The sequence below is a fragment of the Ciona intestinalis genome, chromosome 8, assembly GCF_000224145.3.
Source record: "Ciona intestinalis chromosome 8, KH, whole genome shotgun sequence".
Taxonomy (NCBI): Eukaryota; Metazoa; Chordata; class Ascidiacea; order Phlebobranchia; family Cionidae; genus Ciona; species Ciona intestinalis.
The window spans coordinates 2,175,961-2,194,664 of NC_020173.2; the positions used below are offsets into that span (position 1 = coordinate 2,175,961).

At 38.3% G+C, this 18,704-nt stretch overlaps 3 protein-coding genes across 5 annotated transcripts in view; 1 reads left to right on the forward strand and 2 right to left on the reverse strand.

Annotated features, from left to right (window-relative positions):
• The window catches only part of LOC100179395 (very long-chain acyl-CoA synthetase-like), a 10,296-nt gene extending 5,518 nt beyond the window's left edge, over nucleotides 1-4,778 (forward strand). The window contains exons 11-14 of the mRNA XM_018812746.2: nucleotides 227-353; nucleotides 1,178-1,367; nucleotides 3,098-3,218; nucleotides 3,991-4,778. Of these exons, the coding sequence (XP_018668291.1) occupies nucleotides 227-353; nucleotides 1,178-1,367; nucleotides 3,098-3,218; nucleotides 3,991-4,174 (622 nt within the window). The 3' untranslated portion in view covers nucleotides 4,175-4,778. The remainder of the gene's footprint in view (nucleotides 1-226; nucleotides 354-1,177; nucleotides 1,368-3,097; nucleotides 3,219-3,990) is intronic.
• An 851-nt stretch (nucleotides 4,779-5,629) lies between these two features.
• On the reverse strand, nucleotides 5,630-8,860 carry LOC100181706 (peptidase inhibitor 16). 3 transcript variants are annotated; one of them, XM_026835351.1, is made up of 8 exons: nucleotides 8,633-8,860; nucleotides 7,780-7,960; nucleotides 7,515-7,665; nucleotides 7,188-7,309; nucleotides 7,072-7,128; nucleotides 6,503-6,975; nucleotides 6,072-6,135; nucleotides 5,630-5,827 (listed from the first exon to the last, which is right to left on the reverse strand). In XM_026835351.1, the coding sequence occupies exons 1-8, from the start codon at nucleotides 8,727-8,729 to the stop codon at nucleotides 5,761-5,763; spliced, it is 1,212 nt and encodes a 403-aa protein (XP_026691152.1). In that variant the 5' UTR covers nucleotides 8,730-8,860; the 3' UTR covers nucleotides 5,630-5,760. The 3 variants fall into 3 exon arrangements, with proteins under 3 accessions (XP_026691152.1, XP_018668573.1, XP_002123356.1); XM_018813028.2 differs by having other exon boundaries at nucleotides 6,503-7,005; nucleotides 7,072-7,132; nucleotides 7,192-7,309; nucleotides 8,633-8,859; XM_002123320.4 differs by having other exon boundaries at nucleotides 6,503-7,005; nucleotides 8,633-8,859.
• A 2,229-nt stretch (nucleotides 8,861-11,089) lies between these two features.
• On the reverse strand, nucleotides 11,090-17,526 carry LOC100182523 (5-hydroxytryptamine receptor 2A). The gene is made up of 10 exons (XM_002123448.3): nucleotides 16,421-17,526; nucleotides 16,044-16,186; nucleotides 15,827-15,956; nucleotides 15,479-15,590; nucleotides 15,064-15,179; nucleotides 14,781-14,857; nucleotides 14,208-14,377; nucleotides 12,979-13,907; nucleotides 12,581-12,782; nucleotides 11,090-12,148 (listed from the first exon to the last, which is right to left on the reverse strand). The coding sequence occupies exons 1-10, from the start codon at nucleotides 16,783-16,785 to the stop codon at nucleotides 11,927-11,929; spliced, it is 2,466 nt and encodes an 821-aa protein (XP_002123484.1). The 5' UTR covers nucleotides 16,786-17,526; the 3' UTR covers nucleotides 11,090-11,926.
• Nucleotides 17,527-18,704: the final 1,178 nt, after the last annotated feature.

Genomic DNA, 18,704 nt, shown 5'->3' on the forward strand with positions numbered 1-18,704 from the left:
GAGTTTATGGTTCAAGGCTTGATGCTGCTATTGTGGCTCAGCCATACATACATAAAAAGTTGTAAAATCACAAAAAATAAGTTTTCCACTATGCAAAGTTACATAATCAGGGATGAGGTAGGTGAAACAGAACGCCAATGTTATGACTGTCATTTAATTCAATTTAAAATTCATGTTCGCACTGTACATTTTCTCGTCCTAGTTTGTTATTTTTTTAACCCAACAGGTGTGTAGAAGTCCCTTTAAACCAACCTGGACTTTGTATTACTAAAGTAACGAAGTTAGCGCAGTACCAACCTTACAAAGGTGACCCGAAAATGACTGAAAGGAAATTGCTAAGGAACGTTTTCAAGGTAAAACATACGTTGTATAATGCGTGTACTTATTTATGATGGTATTTCTGAAGTGCAGGGCCCAGTAGTGTGATACGTAATTTGGTGGTCTTGCACTTAAGTGTAGACTAGGTAAAGCTGGATACATAACTCTTGCACTAAAGTGTAGACTAGGTAAAGCCATAGTTGGTACATGGCATGACTATATGGATACATACACAACTCTTATGTACACTATGTAAAGCTATAATGACATGTAAGCCAGTAGATTATGTAACATTAACTCTGTTATTCTCTAAGCTTGAAACATTTGAAAGTTTCATGCACTACTGCCGACTAGTTTACTGCATACATATAGTAGGGTGGGGGAAGATGGGACACCTTTTCAATCTATTTTCTCCTCCAATTTGGTAGTAAACAAACATTCAACGATTGTTTATAAACCTTTATCCTTACGGTCCCCCATAGACCGATGTTAATTGTGTAAAACACGATCAGGATATTTGGTTATTATGTGTGAAAGGTGTCCCATCTTTCCCCACCCTACTATATATATTCGAACCTGAAAATACTGTCTATTCTATATGAGTGAGGTTCTATGGCGAGGCACGCCATTAGACATAACATTTAAGTCAGAATTGACTCTTGATTACTCGTCCCTGATAAAATTTAACCTGGCTTAAATGAATGAATGTAACTTACTTTATTCTCGTATGGCCGGAAAATGACATTCGTTATAACACGGGTGTTCTACTCCTCGTGCCAGCTTACGAGTTACCATGTATGTAACTTTGTCTATAAAATGCTAAAGCTGTACCAGGATAACTAATAACGTTTAATTACAGCCTGGAGACGAGTACTACATATCGGGCGATCTTTTGCTACGTGACGACCAGTACAGACTCGCTTTTTTCGACCGAGTCGGCGACACTTTTCGGTGGAAAGGCGAAAATGTTTCTACGAACGAAGTTAGCGATACTGTTGTGTTAGCTGGCGGGATTAAAGAGTCGAATGTTTATGGAGTCGAAATACCTGGTAAGTATAAGGTTAGGGGACATTAATATTAATAATAATAATAATTTATTTGTTTCTTCGATAACGGTAGTGACGATTTAGAAATATTTTAAACGAAAAGTCAGGACACAGCGACAAAACAACAGTTCTTAAAACACGCTTACAGTTGAAAACACGTTTAATTGGAAGAAAATAAGCGTCGTCGCTTCTTCTAGCGGACAAACAAGCCATTTATGTTTAATTTTATCAAGTTATAAACTTCTAATAGAAACAAAATGTGGGTAAAGACAAGACCCGTGCAATGGGAAATTGGTGTTATTGATCTAGTATCAATATATACCTTCAAAGTCACTTTACAGTTCTCCTACCTAGTGCTGCCATATGGCTTGTCTAAAACTTAACTTGTCAACCATACAACAAAAATCCAATAATTGCGAAAGGGTTGCGGCACGGCCTGCTAGAAGTATCCCTAGAGAGATCTCTAGTAGGCCGTGGTTAAAGGCATGGTTAACTCTACTTATGTAGAATAGCCATGGTTGCGGGGCTTACCATTACCGTGTATATGTTGTCACTGTTGAGTTGTGTTTCACATTTAAAGGCAGCTGTGTTTTTATAGCAGCGTTTTACGTTAAACAGGTCGTTTTATATATTTTTAACATCTGTATTTTAACGTACGACTATCGTACGACTTTTGTTTAAAACGAAATAGCTTTTGATTAAATAATCTATGTAGATATAGTAGGATGGGGAAAGAAGGGACACCTTTTCATTCTCACTCAAATAATTACAAACTGTATCCTCACGACTCCCATATCGCTGTTAATTGTTTAAAAAACGATCAGGATATTTTGATATTATGTGCTAAAGGTATCCCATCTTCCCCCATCCTACTATATATATGTAGATTAAGTTGAACTCATATGACGCTAAATTTGAGGCTCACTGTATATGATTGCGTGAGAGTTCTCAGCCACTTAATGGCCATTGCTCTAACCATGTGGGTTTACAATGTTGTAGAATACAAATTAACAACCACACGTAACCAATCGCACGTTAAACAATACGTATATTTGTCGTACACACATCACGTCTGTATCGTGAAATGTGTATACCAAACTTTCGTTGGATATATCTGTATGTACACGACAAAAAACTGTTACAAATTGCTCCAACCCAGTGGTCACTAATGGGTTTTCCAAATTATCAGCCACACATAAGTTTAAAAAAATAAAAAAATAAAAATAATCACCCGCAAAATAACATACATGGTAACTCGTAAGCTGGCATGAGGTGTATGAAACAGAACATCCGTGTTATAACGACTTTCGTTTTCCGGCCACGCGAAGATAAAGTAAGTTACTTTCATACAACGTATACGGTCATATCTATACTGTAAGTGACAACAGGATCGTCCCAACTAGTTAAGCGAATAAATTACTCTTACTGACAAAACGTCTTTCATTTGTGTATATTTCTACCATGGCATAAAAGTAAAGGGATATGTCGTTACCTCAGAAGCTTTTCATCTTTTCATTAATACGATTCGTCCACTTAAACGGATTTAATTTGAGTAAGAGATTAAAAAAGCCATTTTGGCAAAATACGTCTCTTGTTGGCCTTTTTTTGCCCTTCACGTATTTCGTAGCACTAAATCCTATACTCTCGCGTGTGTTACTTGTTTTTTTTTTGTAATTTTATGCGATGTTTCCCCAAGGAAAATTGTCATCAATTTAACTTGTTTCCGCTCCCAGGTTGTGACGGGCGGGCAGGAATGGCAACTATTGTAATAGACGAAGAAATCTTTAGTTTTGAAAGTCTATACCGTTTCCTCGATGACGTACTTCCCAAATATGCAGTCCCAGTTTTTATAAGGTACCCTATTTTATTCACACATTTTTATATATCTTTTCGGCACTTGTTAAATCAGAACAGCTTAGTACGGCAAAGGTATAGGGCCCGATTTCCATTAGTGTTACAGCACTTGAGTAAACCCAACGAATGTTACTCATATTACGCGATTTGACAGCTGCGCTCAACTCGGCTCTGCTCTTGTTAGGGAAAACCGCAAATTGAAATGTCAAGCTGTCTTCTCGGAAACCAGGAGTGCTTGAATACATTACCAGGGCTTACCGGCCTTTCAATACCTAGAAACCGACGCGCTCGGGCCGGCTGTTGTTTTCCGGTCGGCTTCCTAACTTATCGCGCTCCAAAGTAAACAAAACATCGTGTCCTGCGACTCTAAAACAAGTCCTATGATCTAACATTATCAGCGCGGCTTTAATTTGTTAAAATTTGCTTTTTTGTTTCTTTTTCGGCAAAACCCACAAAATGAACTGATCCGTTCACGACTTCACAGCGGTCGATGACTCGTTATAACAAATACATTAAACAAAACACCAAACACATTTTGCCTGGAAAACAAAACCCAATTGGCGTCAATTGTTATGGATCAAATACAACTGCGGTTTTGAAATATACATCAAAAAGTAGCAATATACCTGCCCCACTAAAAATCCGAGTGAAAGTTGCAAGCTGTTTTTACAATATATACTTGGATATGGTGTATTGCTCGTCTGTTGGGCAGCAGAATTAGAGGAAACTGTATTCATTCTTTCCCTCCCACGTTCTTTGCTTTACAAATCAGAACCAGCAGCGAACTGCAACTTACTTCGACATTAAAGCAACAGAAAACTTCTCTCAAAGACGAAGCTTACGACCTAACAAGAGTAACGGATCCAATATACATAATCAACCGCAAGCAAGCAACTTACACCCTACTAACTCCGGAATTGCTCCAGCAAATAAAGAACCGGGAATTGCGTTTTTAACTCAGTGTGCTCATAACATTACACGAAAAGTTTTAGTATAATACTAACCTCATACCCGCATATTTACCAATCATCTACACGCAGTAGTATATATTTGTATATCATGTATATTCTGCCTCAAATGATGTTCCAAGACTGCCTCAAAAAGACGTATACTAACTTTGGCCATGCATGACGACTGCCAAGGTAGATTATATAGTAGAGTGGGGGAAGATGGAACACCTGTTTATTCTATTATCTCGTTTTTTTTTCGTAGTAAACAAAGAACATAACGAATTAGAAAACCGCATTCCAACGACTCCCATATAGACCGTTGTTAATTGTTTAAAACAGGATTAGGAAATTTGGATATTATGTGCTGAAGGTGTCCCGTCGTACTCCACAGAACACAGTCTTATTTTTCTTATACTTTTACCTTGATTTTATCAACATCAAAATATGCATTCATTTTTTAAAGTTGTTTTTGTAGCAATTTCAAATGGCTTTTGTATGTTTTTTCTAGCAATAGCAAAAGGTTGCAATTTTTGCCAAGTATTTTAACAAAAAGCAGTGTTTGTGTCGGTCATTACTTGCCTTATATCCACACAAAAAATCAAACAAAAAATGCGGATGTGTGTTTTTATCAGACCATGCCGAAAGGTAGGACCATTATGTACAAAAGAACCGTACAGGTGCCACTTCAAATGCGCCTAAATTGTTTGTTGTGTTTCTGCAAATTGAAAAATTGCCCTATAGCCAAAAACCCTATGTTTGCAACCGTTCGCCAGCGACCCGTTCTTATTGACAAACCCCACAACGGTGACGATACCACTGCCTCAAAATTAACCATAGGAACGGTTTTGGTTTTGTATTACAAGTAGATTGAGGCCGTTATAGGTTGTCTGTTTTACGGTTCACTGGGAGTAATTGGCAGTTCTACCACGAAATTGCATGCTTCTTAAGCTGTTGATATACCCGAAGCCACACCGTACCGCATTAGCGCGGGTATTTTAGTTTTCTTTGTTTATATAGTGCATATAGGTCTTTATTTCTAGGTCTAGTCCTGAAACTACGTTTCAATGCAGACTGGAATCCATGTATAGTAAGGGTGGTGGGAGATGGAATACCTTTTTATTCTATTCCCTCAACCCGTTTGGTAGTAAACAAAGAACATTCATCGAATTATGGATCCGCCTCATCACGACTTCCATACACTGTTGTTAATTGTTTAATAAAAGATCAGAACATTTAGGCAATATGTGCTGAAGATGTCCCGGCCGTCTCCCCCACCCTACTATAATAAGTTAAATATAAAAAATGCCAATATTTCACCAACAACCCAGTTCCTGGATAGGCCGGACTACGTATCTTAAAAACTCCATTCAAATCTTTAGAAATTTCGCAGTTAAAAGTTTAATTTTGCTAGCGTTTTCCAAACTTTACGAAGTAGCTACTAAAAGTAAAGACGAGTGCAACTTCTGTGCAGTACAATTATTATATTTGAAAAGCTATATCGGGTATACAGATGTTATATTAAGCAAAAAAATGACGACTGCAGTAAATGTGTGCAAATCTTTCGAATTGTATAAGTGCGGTTTTGTATGTTTTCACGGCTGTGCAGCCAACCAAGCATTGAAAAGGTTCTGCCAGTTCCTCAGTTCCGTCTGGTATGCTCTGCATAAAAAACATACTTTAATTATATATGTATATATATTATGATGGGGTAAAATAGGACAGTTTTATTATCTTTTTCCATTCCATTTGGTAGTAAACAAGGACTATGTATGCATAATTATACAAACGCATCCTCCCGACTCTAATAATTGTTAAAAATAAGTTCAAGAATATGGAGTTTAGGTGCTAAAGATTGCCCCTTAGTAATATATGGTTTATTTAAGCGAATACTTTAACAACTTACGCTAAAGCTTCTTTGTACTCTTGAATCGCCTGGCATTGACCGGTCGTAGGGTCAGTGGTCGGTGCTACAAAGTAAATTTAATAATGTTTCATATTTGTTGGTTACTCAGGCGTTGTTCCATATATTGATAAATGTAACTTTTATGTACTTGCGTGGCGGGGTAATGACAGTCGTTATAACACAGGTGTTCTGTTACATAAACCTCGTGCTCGCTTACGAGTTACCACGTATGCAACTTTGAGGGTGGTTGTTCTTTTTGTATTTTTTTTTTTTTGGAGACTGACAGTTTAGACAACTTGTAAGGGACTGGGTCCGAGAAACTGCAGCTCCAAAAGACGCGTGTCCACAATGGAAGCAGTGTTAGGCCTCGTCGCATAAAATATATGATCTGGTCAAAAGGCAAGCGCAGTAACAACTTAGACTTAATATACCTGAGGTGCTGGTGGGTGCTGTGGACGACATTGTAGGCGGGGGTGTACTGCTTGGTCTTTCAGTTGTGGAAGGTGGTCCTGAGCTCGTTGTAGGTGGAGAGGTACTGCTAGTTGTTGGTGCACTGCTAGTTGTTGGTGCACTGCTAGTTGTTGGTGTACTGCTAGTTGTTGGTGTACTTGTAGTTGTTGGTGTACTTGTAGTTGTTGGTGTACTTGTAGTTGTTGGTGTACTGCTAGTTGTTGGTGTACTTGTAGTTGTTGGTGTACTGCTAGTTGTTGGTGTATTTGTAGTTGTTGGTGTACTGCTAGTTGTTGGTGTACTGCTAGTTGTTGGTGTACTTGTAGTTGTTGGTGTACTGTTGGTCGGTATAACGTCGCCTCTCGCAAGATTCATGCACAGATTGTTAACACATGTATCCGCCGATGAGCATTCAGAACACGGTGCACCATTTTTATTGTAAGGTTGGCCAACTCTTCGCGGAGATACATTCGTATTAAGGAGACTTAGAACACACACGTTTAGTTTAAATATTCAAATAAAAATTGTAAAGCACAACTTAGCTACTTACTTGCCACCAGGTCCGTATTGACACGCTACCATGAGTTGATATCCCGAACCACCGTTCCTGCATAAACATGTGTTTATTTCTAAGCCGCCACATATATTGTACAACATTTTACTCACTCCCGAGCGCAGTATGCAGCTCCGCAACCTATCTTGTAGGTACTAGCCCAAACTTGTTGAGTGTAATGGCCGCATGCTTTGCCAGCAGCACACGTGAAAATACTGTACGTATAGTCATTTATCTGAAGAAATAAGTCGTTCCGTTAAATAAGTTGCTATCCCATATTTCCTATTCGTGTTTCCAAAAACTAACAACCCTCTTGTATAAGAGTCGTGAGGCTATCGGTTTTGATCTTTGTTTACTACTACGTTAGACGACAAAATAGATTGAAAACTTGTATCATTTTGCTCCAACCCATATTACACTTTACTTTTCAAAATACTCACTTCATCGTACCACAATTGATTGACACGGATAATGAAACCCCTTGATCTGGTTGAGGACGAAGAAACGGTCACTCCAAGGTTTTCTCCTAAATAACTAAATATGGAATGCCGACTCCGCTCCGCCGAACTACTGTGCGAAAACTCACAATTTCTGTAAAAATAATCGAGCAAGTTTATATATATATCGTTTACAAGCTTATAAACCTTTCGAAATTGTCTGCTACGCATTTCGAACAAGTATGTAGATATAAGGCAGAAAACTTACGATATATAGGATGATGCGAAATTCGCGATTTGGTTATCCCAGGACATTGCTAGCATATTTGACGCCATTTCATCAGAACGGAACTTATTGTGCAAGGCCACGATTTGATCCTTTTCCGCCTGGGTTAAAACGACTGTCTCTAGCAGCTGGTCAGGGCTGCGCTTCGACCGCTGGTGTGCTTCTGCCAAAACATAGGCAACCTTGAGAATTTATACCAGCTACAGTCCATATATATAAACAATATACGGAAAATGATAAAAACGCTGATGGACTGGGACGTAAATTATTACAGTTTTCCGTTTGGGCTAAGCAGTGTTTTGAATTTTTTTTGCTGTACATAGCAAAAGGCCTAAAATAGTGCTTGACGAAAATCTGCCAGTGGTTTATTTAAAATATGCGTTGTATCGTCCAAGTACTCCAATAGATTTAACATCATATGTTTATAGTTGGGTCACATTTATGTAGAAAAACTTTAAATGTAGCATGTTTTTGTCTTTTAAAAAAATGCGTCCACAACGTTCACATAAAGCAATTCCTTTTTATTTTAAAATCGTTTGAAACAAAGTATCCATAAATCTGAAAATACTAAAATAACGCAATGCACGCAAAACCGAAAGAGATATATTTTCACTCTAACAAATATCGTGCGTTGGTGCGTATATGATTTATAAGAAACAACGCCCCCCGCTAAGTAAAACCCCTGTCAGAAAATTGAAATGTATATCTGTCTATACGGTTTATTTCAGTCATGTACAGTTCGTAGCTTCAATAACTAAGTTAGAAAATTGTTATTATTACCGAATAAAGCTGATCATTTTATAATAAAGTTGATTATTTAAAAACAATAAGTTACCTTCAGCATTTATGGACTCGGACCATTCTATAGCATTTGTAAAAGAAGCGAGCAGTAAAAGCAACACAGCGAAAGTAACATGCAGTTTAGAATCCATTGAGCAATGTTCAGTTTTATTGAATTAAATTGAATAGAAAGCCTTTTAGCAAAATTCGCCTGTATAGTTAATGAAAACTTTGTGGTTAGGATTCTACCCAAAAACTTATAGCGGCTTTCCGAGTGCTGTAGTCCGTAGACGAGTTTTTATGGGTGTGTTTCGCCTTTTTACCCTGTTTCCAGCCTTTTTCGTGCTACTGGAGTTTTTTCCTTATAATTTTGCAATCACTGTCAAATCACGCCACCTGCATTTGACCAAGCGGAACGACCACACTTACGTACACCCCTGCTGCGCCTTGATCTTTTTTGGGCGGCATTCGAAACTCTGTTAAAAGCCGTGTCAGTTTTCACTGGTTTGTGGGATTCTGACTTAGTTAGCTACGTCAGTGTTTCACGTGTTTACGTGATTCAGACCGGGGTAAAATGTTACTAAATCATTTGAAATCTATTTCTCCCTGTCTTGCGTATATTTACCGTCTCTGTCAATGTCTAATTTGTTGACTTACGTTGTAGCTTTCGGTAACTTTGTTGGCATACAATTAAGTTTTTCTTGTTTTTGTAAAATATAAAAACAGAAAACCCCGGAAAATTTTACCTATTTATCAGTGTGGATAAGATAGATACCGCTATGATACATTATATCCTATATTTCCTAGCCGTTAACATATAAGCTTACTTGAAAGCTGACTATCAAATTAGACGATAAAAGAAAAAATTGAACCATATCTTTGCATTTACTTCAAAAAATAGTTTTACAATACGCGCATTCTAAGGCGTTTTTTTCGTTGTACAAGGATTCCTGCTCAATAAATTATAAAGCAGATTATGAAAAACGCCCTGATCCGGAACCAACCAAAATTAAATTAAAACAAACCAAAATTAAGTTTTGACATACCAAACTAGAAATGTTTTCCTTTTAAGCAACCGAGCGGGCAACTATTTTCACGGTATCCGAACGTGACTAGATTCGACTGGACAAGCTAAAAGGGCTGTTTTAGTGGGGCATCAGCATAGCCTTAGTCTCACGGCTTTTGTTTGATGCTAAACGTAATTGTTTGAGATGGTAACAGAGTTAGAGTACCGTGTACCATCATTATGTAGCCGTGACGCAACATCACGGTCAGTCGTTTCTTATTGTTTGCTGCCGATCTGTAAAAAACTGCACGGAAAGCTTCAGACAAATCAGACGTCGAATGATCAGAAAATGTACACCCGTTGTTGTTATATGTACAGTGTCGTTTAAAGTTACCTTTTATATGAGAACATGCGGTTTGCTACCTGCGAAACGGCACGTAACAAACATGTTAGATAATATACCTTGATGTGTATTGAGTTTAAAATATATTTGGAAATCAGTATTTAATTTCTGTACCGTTGTTTTATGTAAACATACATGGTAAGATAACGTTTCTCCAAAGTAAGACCGGTATTAGTTCTGACCTTTCCTTGTCGTGTATGCGTTTCTCCAATGCTATGTTTTTACACGATAAATCAAAATATAGAATTGTTTTTTTTACAAAAGCGCAACCACAACCAGAATAGTGCTAACGCTCAAATTAAAATGCCAAACTCCGTTAAAGCAAAACGGCTCCCATGGTCGACTAGAAAAGATGTTTTGTTTTCCCTAAAAACTTGCTATTCGTGCCCCGCATTGTTGGTTATTACTTCTATAGTCCAGTTCATCAGAGTTTTTTTCAAATTGACAAGGTACCTTTTTCACGGATCGTAGCTGATGATATGTATAGGCCGCAATTTTGTGGATAAATTACAACTTGTATTGGCCTCGCCCTGTGCAGAATATAGATTTCATAAAAAGAGTCGTCTATATACGTTTTGCGGTGCTATTACCTTCAAAAGGAAATATCGCTATTTTGAAAAATTGTTGGGCAACAAAGTTAACCATGTTTTGGGAAGACATTTTCGGTAATTTGACTGTCGTTGTTTGTCGGTGCCATGACGTTGCGTGCTTTCCCGGTTATTTTCAGAGAAAAATGTAAAAAAGGTGCTAACCAACAATAATTGGCCAATAGACTAAAAAATCTTTAGTAAGGGAAAGCATTGGGGATAATGTGGTGTTACACAGTTATTTTGCCAAAAATTATCATACGAATGGCATTTGTATCAAAGTGCACCATTTTCCTTAATTTTCGAAGCAAAATTCAGGGTTTATAGTATTGTGGGGGAAGATGGGACACTTTTAGCTAATAATATTCAAACATTCTGATCGTGTTTTAAACAATTAACAACCGTTCATGGGAGTCAAGAGGGTACGGTTTTATATTATTTTGAAAGTTCTTTGTTTACTACCAAAGCGGTCGAGAAAATAGAATTAAAAGGTGTCCCATCTTCCCCCACCCTACTATATTTTTCGTTGTATAGTACGCTCTGCATAATTTGCATTGTTTTCAAACTGCACTGTCAGTTACAACATGCCTAAATTACCAAGCTGTAATAATTTATTTGATTTTATTTTTACGGGTAAAAGAATTGGCGCAAAAAGATAAACAACAACGCAAAAAATCAAAAATTGCCGCGGCCAGAAAATAATCAACAAACTCGAATGAAGGGAAATTTAATATCTCGTTGTCTCTTGAAAATTGTGGCAATAGGACAAAATTTAGCCGTGTCTGTGCAGAAGCTAGCTTTGGGGTCAGGTTTTTGGTAGAGAACAGTCGATAGTGTATTCATTATTGCATTAGCATTGGTGCATTCCATGCGGTGAATAAATTTTACTGTCGGTGCCACGAAATATTCCAATAGTTCGTAACATCACAGTGGGAAAGGTAATATTCTAGCCGATTAGGAGTATTGTATGAAAGCTGATTTGGCAGAATAAACTATACGGCAGAAAAGGGAACAGTAAAGTGGAACAGGCGGAAAGCATGAAGTATAAACATAATACATAACAGCGGCAGCAAAATAACGTACCCGGGCGCCGTGGTATAGTACTGTGGGATAAGATGGAACTGTAAGCGCATAATGTTTTATTTTTTTTATGGTGTTTTTTTACAATTATCAACGCTATTTTAGCAAGTGTGGATACGGGTATATAACTTTGTAAATGTCCCATATTTACTTTCAAATAGGTCAATAAATGAGAATAAAAACATGTACCATCTTGCCCCAACTTACTATATGTCAATACGTTGGGAGATGCGAGTTGGAATTTAAATTAGCTACTTGAGGTGTGGTGTGGCGTCAGACGATGCTTTCTGGCGCGTAGCTTCTGCTCGCCATGGACGCTTTGCGCTCTACTGCTATCGCCTGGCGGAGCTCAATCTGTGCCAGACGCCGGTCAACGTTCGTGCATTTACAGCAAATTAGAAACCGAAAAGTCTCTCTCAGGTCAGGGGAAAACCCGATGTAAATTAGCGGATTAAGAGCGCTGTTAAGGTAACCAAGCCACAGCACAAATCTTACCTAAAAATGATAAGGTTCAAATTAAAGATTAGGTTATATATATATATGTATAGTAGGGTGGGGGAAGATAGGACAACATTTAATTCTATTTTCTCGCCCAAGTCGATAGTAAACAAAGAACATTCAAAGAATTATAAAACCGTATCCTCACGACTCCCATAAACCATTGCTAATTGTTTAAAATCCGGTCAGGATATTTGCGACTGAAAAAAGTCCTATCTTCCCACACCCTACATATGTATGCTTAGAAATAAAAAAAAATGTTGCTTATGAATGAGAATTTTTTTAATAGATTTTGAAGCTTGTTGTTTTTGTTCATCAAACATAATTAATTTAAATGGCGAAAAAAAGAGTAAAAACACCTTAAGAGCACGCTATGAATAAAAGTGTCAAATAAAGCGTAGCTGTTAAACCAAACGACACAGTACTTACCAGCCATAATGGTATGCAGTCCTGCGACTCCGGTATGGGACACGCAAACGGTCGCAGAAAAGTTACGATGAAAAAAGGCAACCAACAAAACGTGAAAGCGCCGACCACGATCCCGAGCGTACGGGTTGCTTTTACATTCCTCATTCGGTCACGAGATGTCGCTAGAGACACGCGCCGCCGGATTTGGTTAAAAACGGTCGGCCTGTAAAAGAAAAGGGATTTATGATGAAAATACACGGAAAGTTGTTAAAATGTAAAATCACGTAATTTAAAATTATTAAAATGTAAGTTACATAAATTAATAATTTTGATGTAAAAAAAGTTGAATATAAAATTATAAAAATGTAAACCACGTAAACTAAATTTGAATTTATAATAGAAATGAAAATTTCACATACCGTCTGTTGCATGGAAACGTTATTTCGCTGTTTTGCCGAAGTGTCCTAAAACTCGATTTCCGAGTATGTTGAGTGTTTGGTTTGTTCGTTGTAGTTGGACAAGGCGTGGAAGTTGCTCTCAGTAACCTTGGTTTGCCATACAGCATAAAAAGTCTTGACCGAGGACTCGGTTTCCCAACCAGTTTCGGAGTTTTTTCAGTCGCAAGCAAACTGTTAGCACTAGCGCGAGTGTAAAGCGTCCGTGCTCGATACTCTTCATTTATTTTTCCATTTATTGTTTCGGTCTCTGTTTCTTTGTTCGTTTGCTCGCCTTCTTCATTCAAAGAAGTCAAAATGTCGACTTCAGATATAGTAGGGAATCGCCACTCCATGCCGTTATGCCGTGTTGTACCGTTGCGGGGAAACCCGTTTTTCATACCGAGCCCACAAACGACACCGCTTGAAGACCGGATCAAATTGACAGCATTCCCGTTGGTAGAGTCCTTACAGGGCAAACTAACAGCGCTACCGTTTCGATGTACAAGGCCCCTACACGGCAGCGAGTTCGTTTTCCTGTCGTTTTCAATTGCAATCTTCGCTATCACATGTCCGTTTAAAACGACACCATTGCCGTTTGTTTTAGGCTCAACTTTCTCCAGTCTGTCGCTGGGTAAAAACTCGTCGCCCGAAGAAGACACCGTATCGTCTTCAAATACGCTATCTTTTGCTTTATCGAGATCTAAATCGGTTACTACAATCGGTGTTACAGCGGTATTCGCCAACAAGACTTCGCTTGAATCTGTGACGTAGCCTTCTGACTTTGTAGAATGAAACTTATCATTCGTGTAATTGTTGTTGGACGAGTATGTACGCTTTCGTTCGTAAAATTGTTCGTGGCGCCGATTGTTGGTTACATCCGGTGTGCTTGGTGGACTCCCTCCACTCCATTCCTAGAAAATAATTGACATTAATAATAGTTATATTGAGTTTTTAATATATTTAAATCTCAATCTGATGGGACACCTTTAGCACATAACATCTAAAGATCCTGAAACAATTCACAACGGTCTGTCTCTATTGGAGTCGTGAGAATACGGTTTTTATAATTCTTTGAATGTTCTTTGTTTACCAACAAATGGGACAAAAATTAGAACAAAATGGTGTCCCATCTTCCCCACCCTACTTAACCTTTTATTTCCAAAATATTAACGTCAATCACATCATAAACCGTTTAAAAACAGTTTCCAAACCTGGGATCCTGTAGTGCTGTATGACCGTAGTCTATGGCGCGCATTGAACCTTGAAGCCTCAAGATAAATTTTCCAATACATGCAAAGCATGACCGCTAGAGGGAGATAGAAAGCACCAAGGGTCGAATAAATGGTAAACCAACGTTCTTGGCTTATCAGGCAAGCTTTACCTGTCGAATATATCATAATATTACCGCTTGTCGAGTTTGACTGAAACGCAATCCATTTAGATTTAGGGTAATTTTAAAAAATGACGTAGGGTTGTGAATGTTTTTCCGTTCTAGGCAGATGTTGTAAACATACGCGAGATTTGTTCAAATTTGTTATGCTTTTATTCTATGTATAGTATTAGGAGGGTTTAGGAAGACGGACACCTTCACTACATTATACCCAAATATCACGATTGTGTTTTAAATACTTAACAACGGTCTATGGGCGTCGTGAGAATACGGTTTTATATTTTTTTAATGTTCTTTGTTTACTACCAAATGGGACAGAAAAATAGAATGAAAAAGTGTCCATCTCCCCCACCCTACTATTTATACATTATACAGGTATACGTAAAGTTATTACCGTATTTTTTGATCCCAAAAACTTGAAATTCCCCCAACATAGGGTTTTCGTAGCCTGCAGTTTGATTGATGGCGAATCTGTCATAAAAACAGGGATTTTGTAAATGGCAATCGCAATGTATTTTGTATAGTATACAACATAAGGTCTAATGTAGCCAGGCACGGTGTTAATTTATTAATATCTCATCAGGCATTTTTATAAAGTATAAAATGCATGACCTGACTATACTGTAAAAAAAAACAATATAAAAGCTCGAGTAGTATTTATGCACGGTATGTGTCACCTTAGATATCGTGCCTCTACTTCTGTTGGCAACCTTGTTTCTTGTCTGCTTGGTCCTGATTCGACAGCAAACGTAGCTTTTGACGTCCAAGCAGTTGACTCCCTACACGGGCTAGTCTAGAATAATTTTTTTTTAGTTAAAACTCTGACAGTATATATACAGCAGGATTTGGGGACACCTTTAGCACATAATATCAAAATATCCTGATCGTGTTTTAAACAATTAGCAACGGCCTATGGGAGTCTTGAAGATACAGTTTTATAATTCTTTGAATGTTCTTTGTTGGACAAAATTGGACGAAATGGTGTTTTTTTTTGTGAAAGTTTATGCGTATATCGATATCAACAAACGTCTTATTGATTAAGTCGCCAAGCTAAAGATTAGGAAAAAGCCACACACGTATATATGATCATACCAGCAGACTGTACTGTAGATCATGTTGCTTCGAACCTTTGGCGTTTTCTATCGAAACAATGTCCAGTTGGTGTATGACTCCAAGGTCAACAGTGAAATGCCACTCCGATAACCTGTGTTTTAAGGTAAAAATAAGTAAACTATAATCCCCATGCACACATACCGTAATGTGATCATTTGTTTAACTTTACGAAAGCTAAGACCATGTTATTGAAACAACTAATAGTGGCAAGTCATTTTCAAAACGACAGTCGTTAAAACACGCCTTGGCCAATTACTGTAGGAAAAGACGCCATTTAAAAAGGCGGCTGTTGAACCCAAACACATGCTTAGTGCTACTCCTACGTACTCGTTATTGCCAGGCACCCACTGCGTTGTTCCGTTGCCGTCGATCGCCAAATAGGGATTTCTAGCACCAGCTAATGCAAATGTCTCATTCCCCACTAAGGAATCGTTGTTCAGTGGTAGCCAGTCCGCTTCTGCAATGAACATATCAATTGACACACTGATTGAATCTATTTAAGCATTAGGTCATAGTCTGTATTCTCAATACGAGTGAACCTTACCGTCTTTTACGTTCTTTGTAAACCCGAACAAAGCTGGAATTATAACTAGGCATGAAAGAACCCACGCTGTTGCAATTAGCAGTAACATCAATTTTCCAGTTCTTCTCTTTGGATACGTCATCGGTTGCGTGATCATGAGGTACCTGTGACGTAAAACACGTCATGTTTCATTGCAATGTCAACATGCTAATCTTTTGCGGCCATGGGGGTGTTTCGTAATTCATATTTATTTACACAACATATTCGTGAACCCGATCTGCAGCTGTGGAAAACTACATGTTTATACTTTCAAGTTCGCTGTAAGCCACTTATATTTGGCTGCCCCCTTTACTGCACTGTAGCTTTCGTTTACAAAAACAAAGGATAAACCAACTTACCTGTCAATGCTTATCATGCAGAGGTTCATTATGCTTGCTGTGCAGCAAATGACGTCAAAGCTCACGTGAACGTCACACACATTGGGGCCGAAGACCCATTCCCCCATAATGTCATATACAATGGTCAGTGGTAGCACCACTAGTCCAACTAAGAAGTCAGACAGAGCAAGAGATACAATGAGGTAGTTCGCTGGTTGTCTCAATTTCTTCACCAACGCCACGGACACGATAATGAGGCCATTCCCGACCACAATTAAAAGACTAAGCAAAGACGTTAGAGCTGCTATCAATGCTGTTGTGAGCATAGCGTCGCCTTCAGCAGACGTGGTATTCCCGTCTTCGGGACAGAAGCTTAGATTTGACATTATGTCCAACAATGTAGAAGCATATTCCGCAGCAAAACTTCTAAGTGCACCTACAACAGCCTTAATAATCCATAATTGTAGGCAGATATTTTCCTAACGTTATCAAATGTCTGAAATAAATATATTTGAACAGTTACGTCAATTGCACAGTTCATCTTTCAAAGCTGTGTGCTTGTGAACCCCAAACAGAGTTCTGCTTATCGCTAAACACTCCTCTCATAAGACCACACAATCACAGTGCAGCATATATTGAGCGTTGCCCGGATTTAAAGCCACATTTGCGCATTTCGCATTGCACTATCACCCAAGACGTCACGGGCACCAATTTGCGGGGATATTGAGTTACAGTATAGAACTGATACCACGTTGGCTTATACACTTCCAAAAATTCGACATTTCACGCTCGCTTTTGACTTATCAATCTACCTGCTGTGGAATTTGCCATTAAAGTCAAATACGATATTATATTGTTTCCTATTCAGCCTTATCACACATGTGGTAGCGTAGGCTTAAAATAAACCTCAAAAGTAAGTTTGTATAATGACCGATTCACTTCCCACACTACCCGGAAGTTCGGTTGTAAATTTCCAAATGACGTCACAGCGCCATGATAACCCATTCAAGACTTTAGCCAAGCAATGATCAATTTATACAACGCTCTTTCTATAGCAAATCAACGCATTACTTTATGTATGCCAGAAAAAAAACAATATAGAACTATATAGTGTTTTCTGATGTAAGTCTTTTAAACTGCTACCATTTCTACTGTTAAGTATAGTAAAGTATTTGGCTTTATACGTTGTCTCTATATATGCCACATTCTTACACTAAAGTGGCTGGAACATTACTTATGTATATAACAGACGACACACTAGCTTCCAATCCTGCCTATTTAAAACGTCATATTTGTTGTTTAATCTACACTTTAATCATTCTACTGGTTGTAAACAAAACAACAAAAGTCCCGACAAAAGGGTCAAGTTACAACGAATTGTTGTCTGGCTTATTATGTATGCCGTATGGCGTAGGCCCTACAAGACACATCACGCTGGTAGTTATAAAGTACAGACGTCTCCTATCCTTGAGATTTACAGTAAACACGCTAGCGTTGATACACAACCGCGTTTTGTCTTTCGCCATCGAAACTAATAAGCATTCAAAGTCACACGCTTGAAAAATCCATATTCTCAGCCTTGTGTTTAAACCTGTCTGTTTATTTTCATTAGAAGCAACGTCTTTTTAATCCCATTTCACGGTGCCTCGCCATGTATACTGTACTGTTGATCACAAGGCATGGCTATCAAACGGGAAATAGTTTGCTGGCGAGACGTGAATTAATGCACGTCAGCTAACTTACTCATGGCAATACAGAATACACAATAGAGTGCTATTTCTATCCGGATGCCAACGAATATTCTACCCAATAATCAGAGCGAACTAAGAATAACTGCACGTGCTTTATGCAACACATAGGTCTTACAGGCACTTTTAAATCGTGAACGCTACAGCTTTGCATTTCCTGCCCTGGCGTTGAACCTTTGACAGTAAAAATTACATTCGTGACTAGCCATTGTAACATAGTGGTTATGTGATTTAGACAAGGATTTGTGTTGTTAAGCCATAGAGTTAACATCAACTGTCCATTAAATCAACATTCAAACTTCCTGTCAGCTAGTGACCTTTCAAAAAGCGTGCTTTCCAATTATATACACCTTGCATTCTCTGGCAGCTTCTTCCCCTTTGTTGTTGTTTGCCAATCATTGCGGTTTTGATTTCGGGGTAACATGCACTTCCAAAGCACCGTGCCAACGGCCCGTCAAAAAACATTAGCTTGCTGTAATTTCTCCCAGTATCATAATCTATTTACCCAGGGTCTTAAAAATCAAGTGAACTTTAAAATGAAGGGGATTGCCTTTCCC

What these genes read in the sequence shown, in the direction of transcription:
- LOC100181706 (XM_018813028.2), bottom strand. Translation starts at nt 8,729, where the DNA reads ATGGATTCTAAACTGCATGTTACTTTCGCTGTGTTGCTTTTACTGCTC. An exon ending in TTCGCATCATCCTATATATC is followed by an intron (nt 7,666 to 7,779) that starts GTAAGTTTTCTG and finishes TTATTTTTACAG; the next exon opens with AAATTGTGAGTTTTCGCACA. An exon ending in AGCACCCACCAGCACCTCAG is followed by an intron (nt 6,136 to 6,502) that starts GTATATTAAGTC and finishes TTTACTTTGTAG; the next exon opens with CACCGACCACTGACCCTACG.
- LOC100182523 (XM_002123448.3), bottom strand. Translation starts at nt 16,785, where the DNA reads ATGTCAAATCTAAGCTTCTGTCCCGAAGACGGGAATACCACGTCTGCT. An exon ending in TACAAAGAACGTAAAAGACG is followed by an intron (nt 15,957 to 16,043) that starts GTAAGGTTCACT and finishes TGTTCATTGCAG; the next exon opens with AAGCGGACTGGCTACCACTG. An exon ending in ACTGCATACCATTATGGCTG is followed by an intron (nt 12,149 to 12,580) that starts GTAAGTACTGTG and finishes TATCATTTTTAG; the next exon opens with GTAAGATTTGTGCTGTGGCT.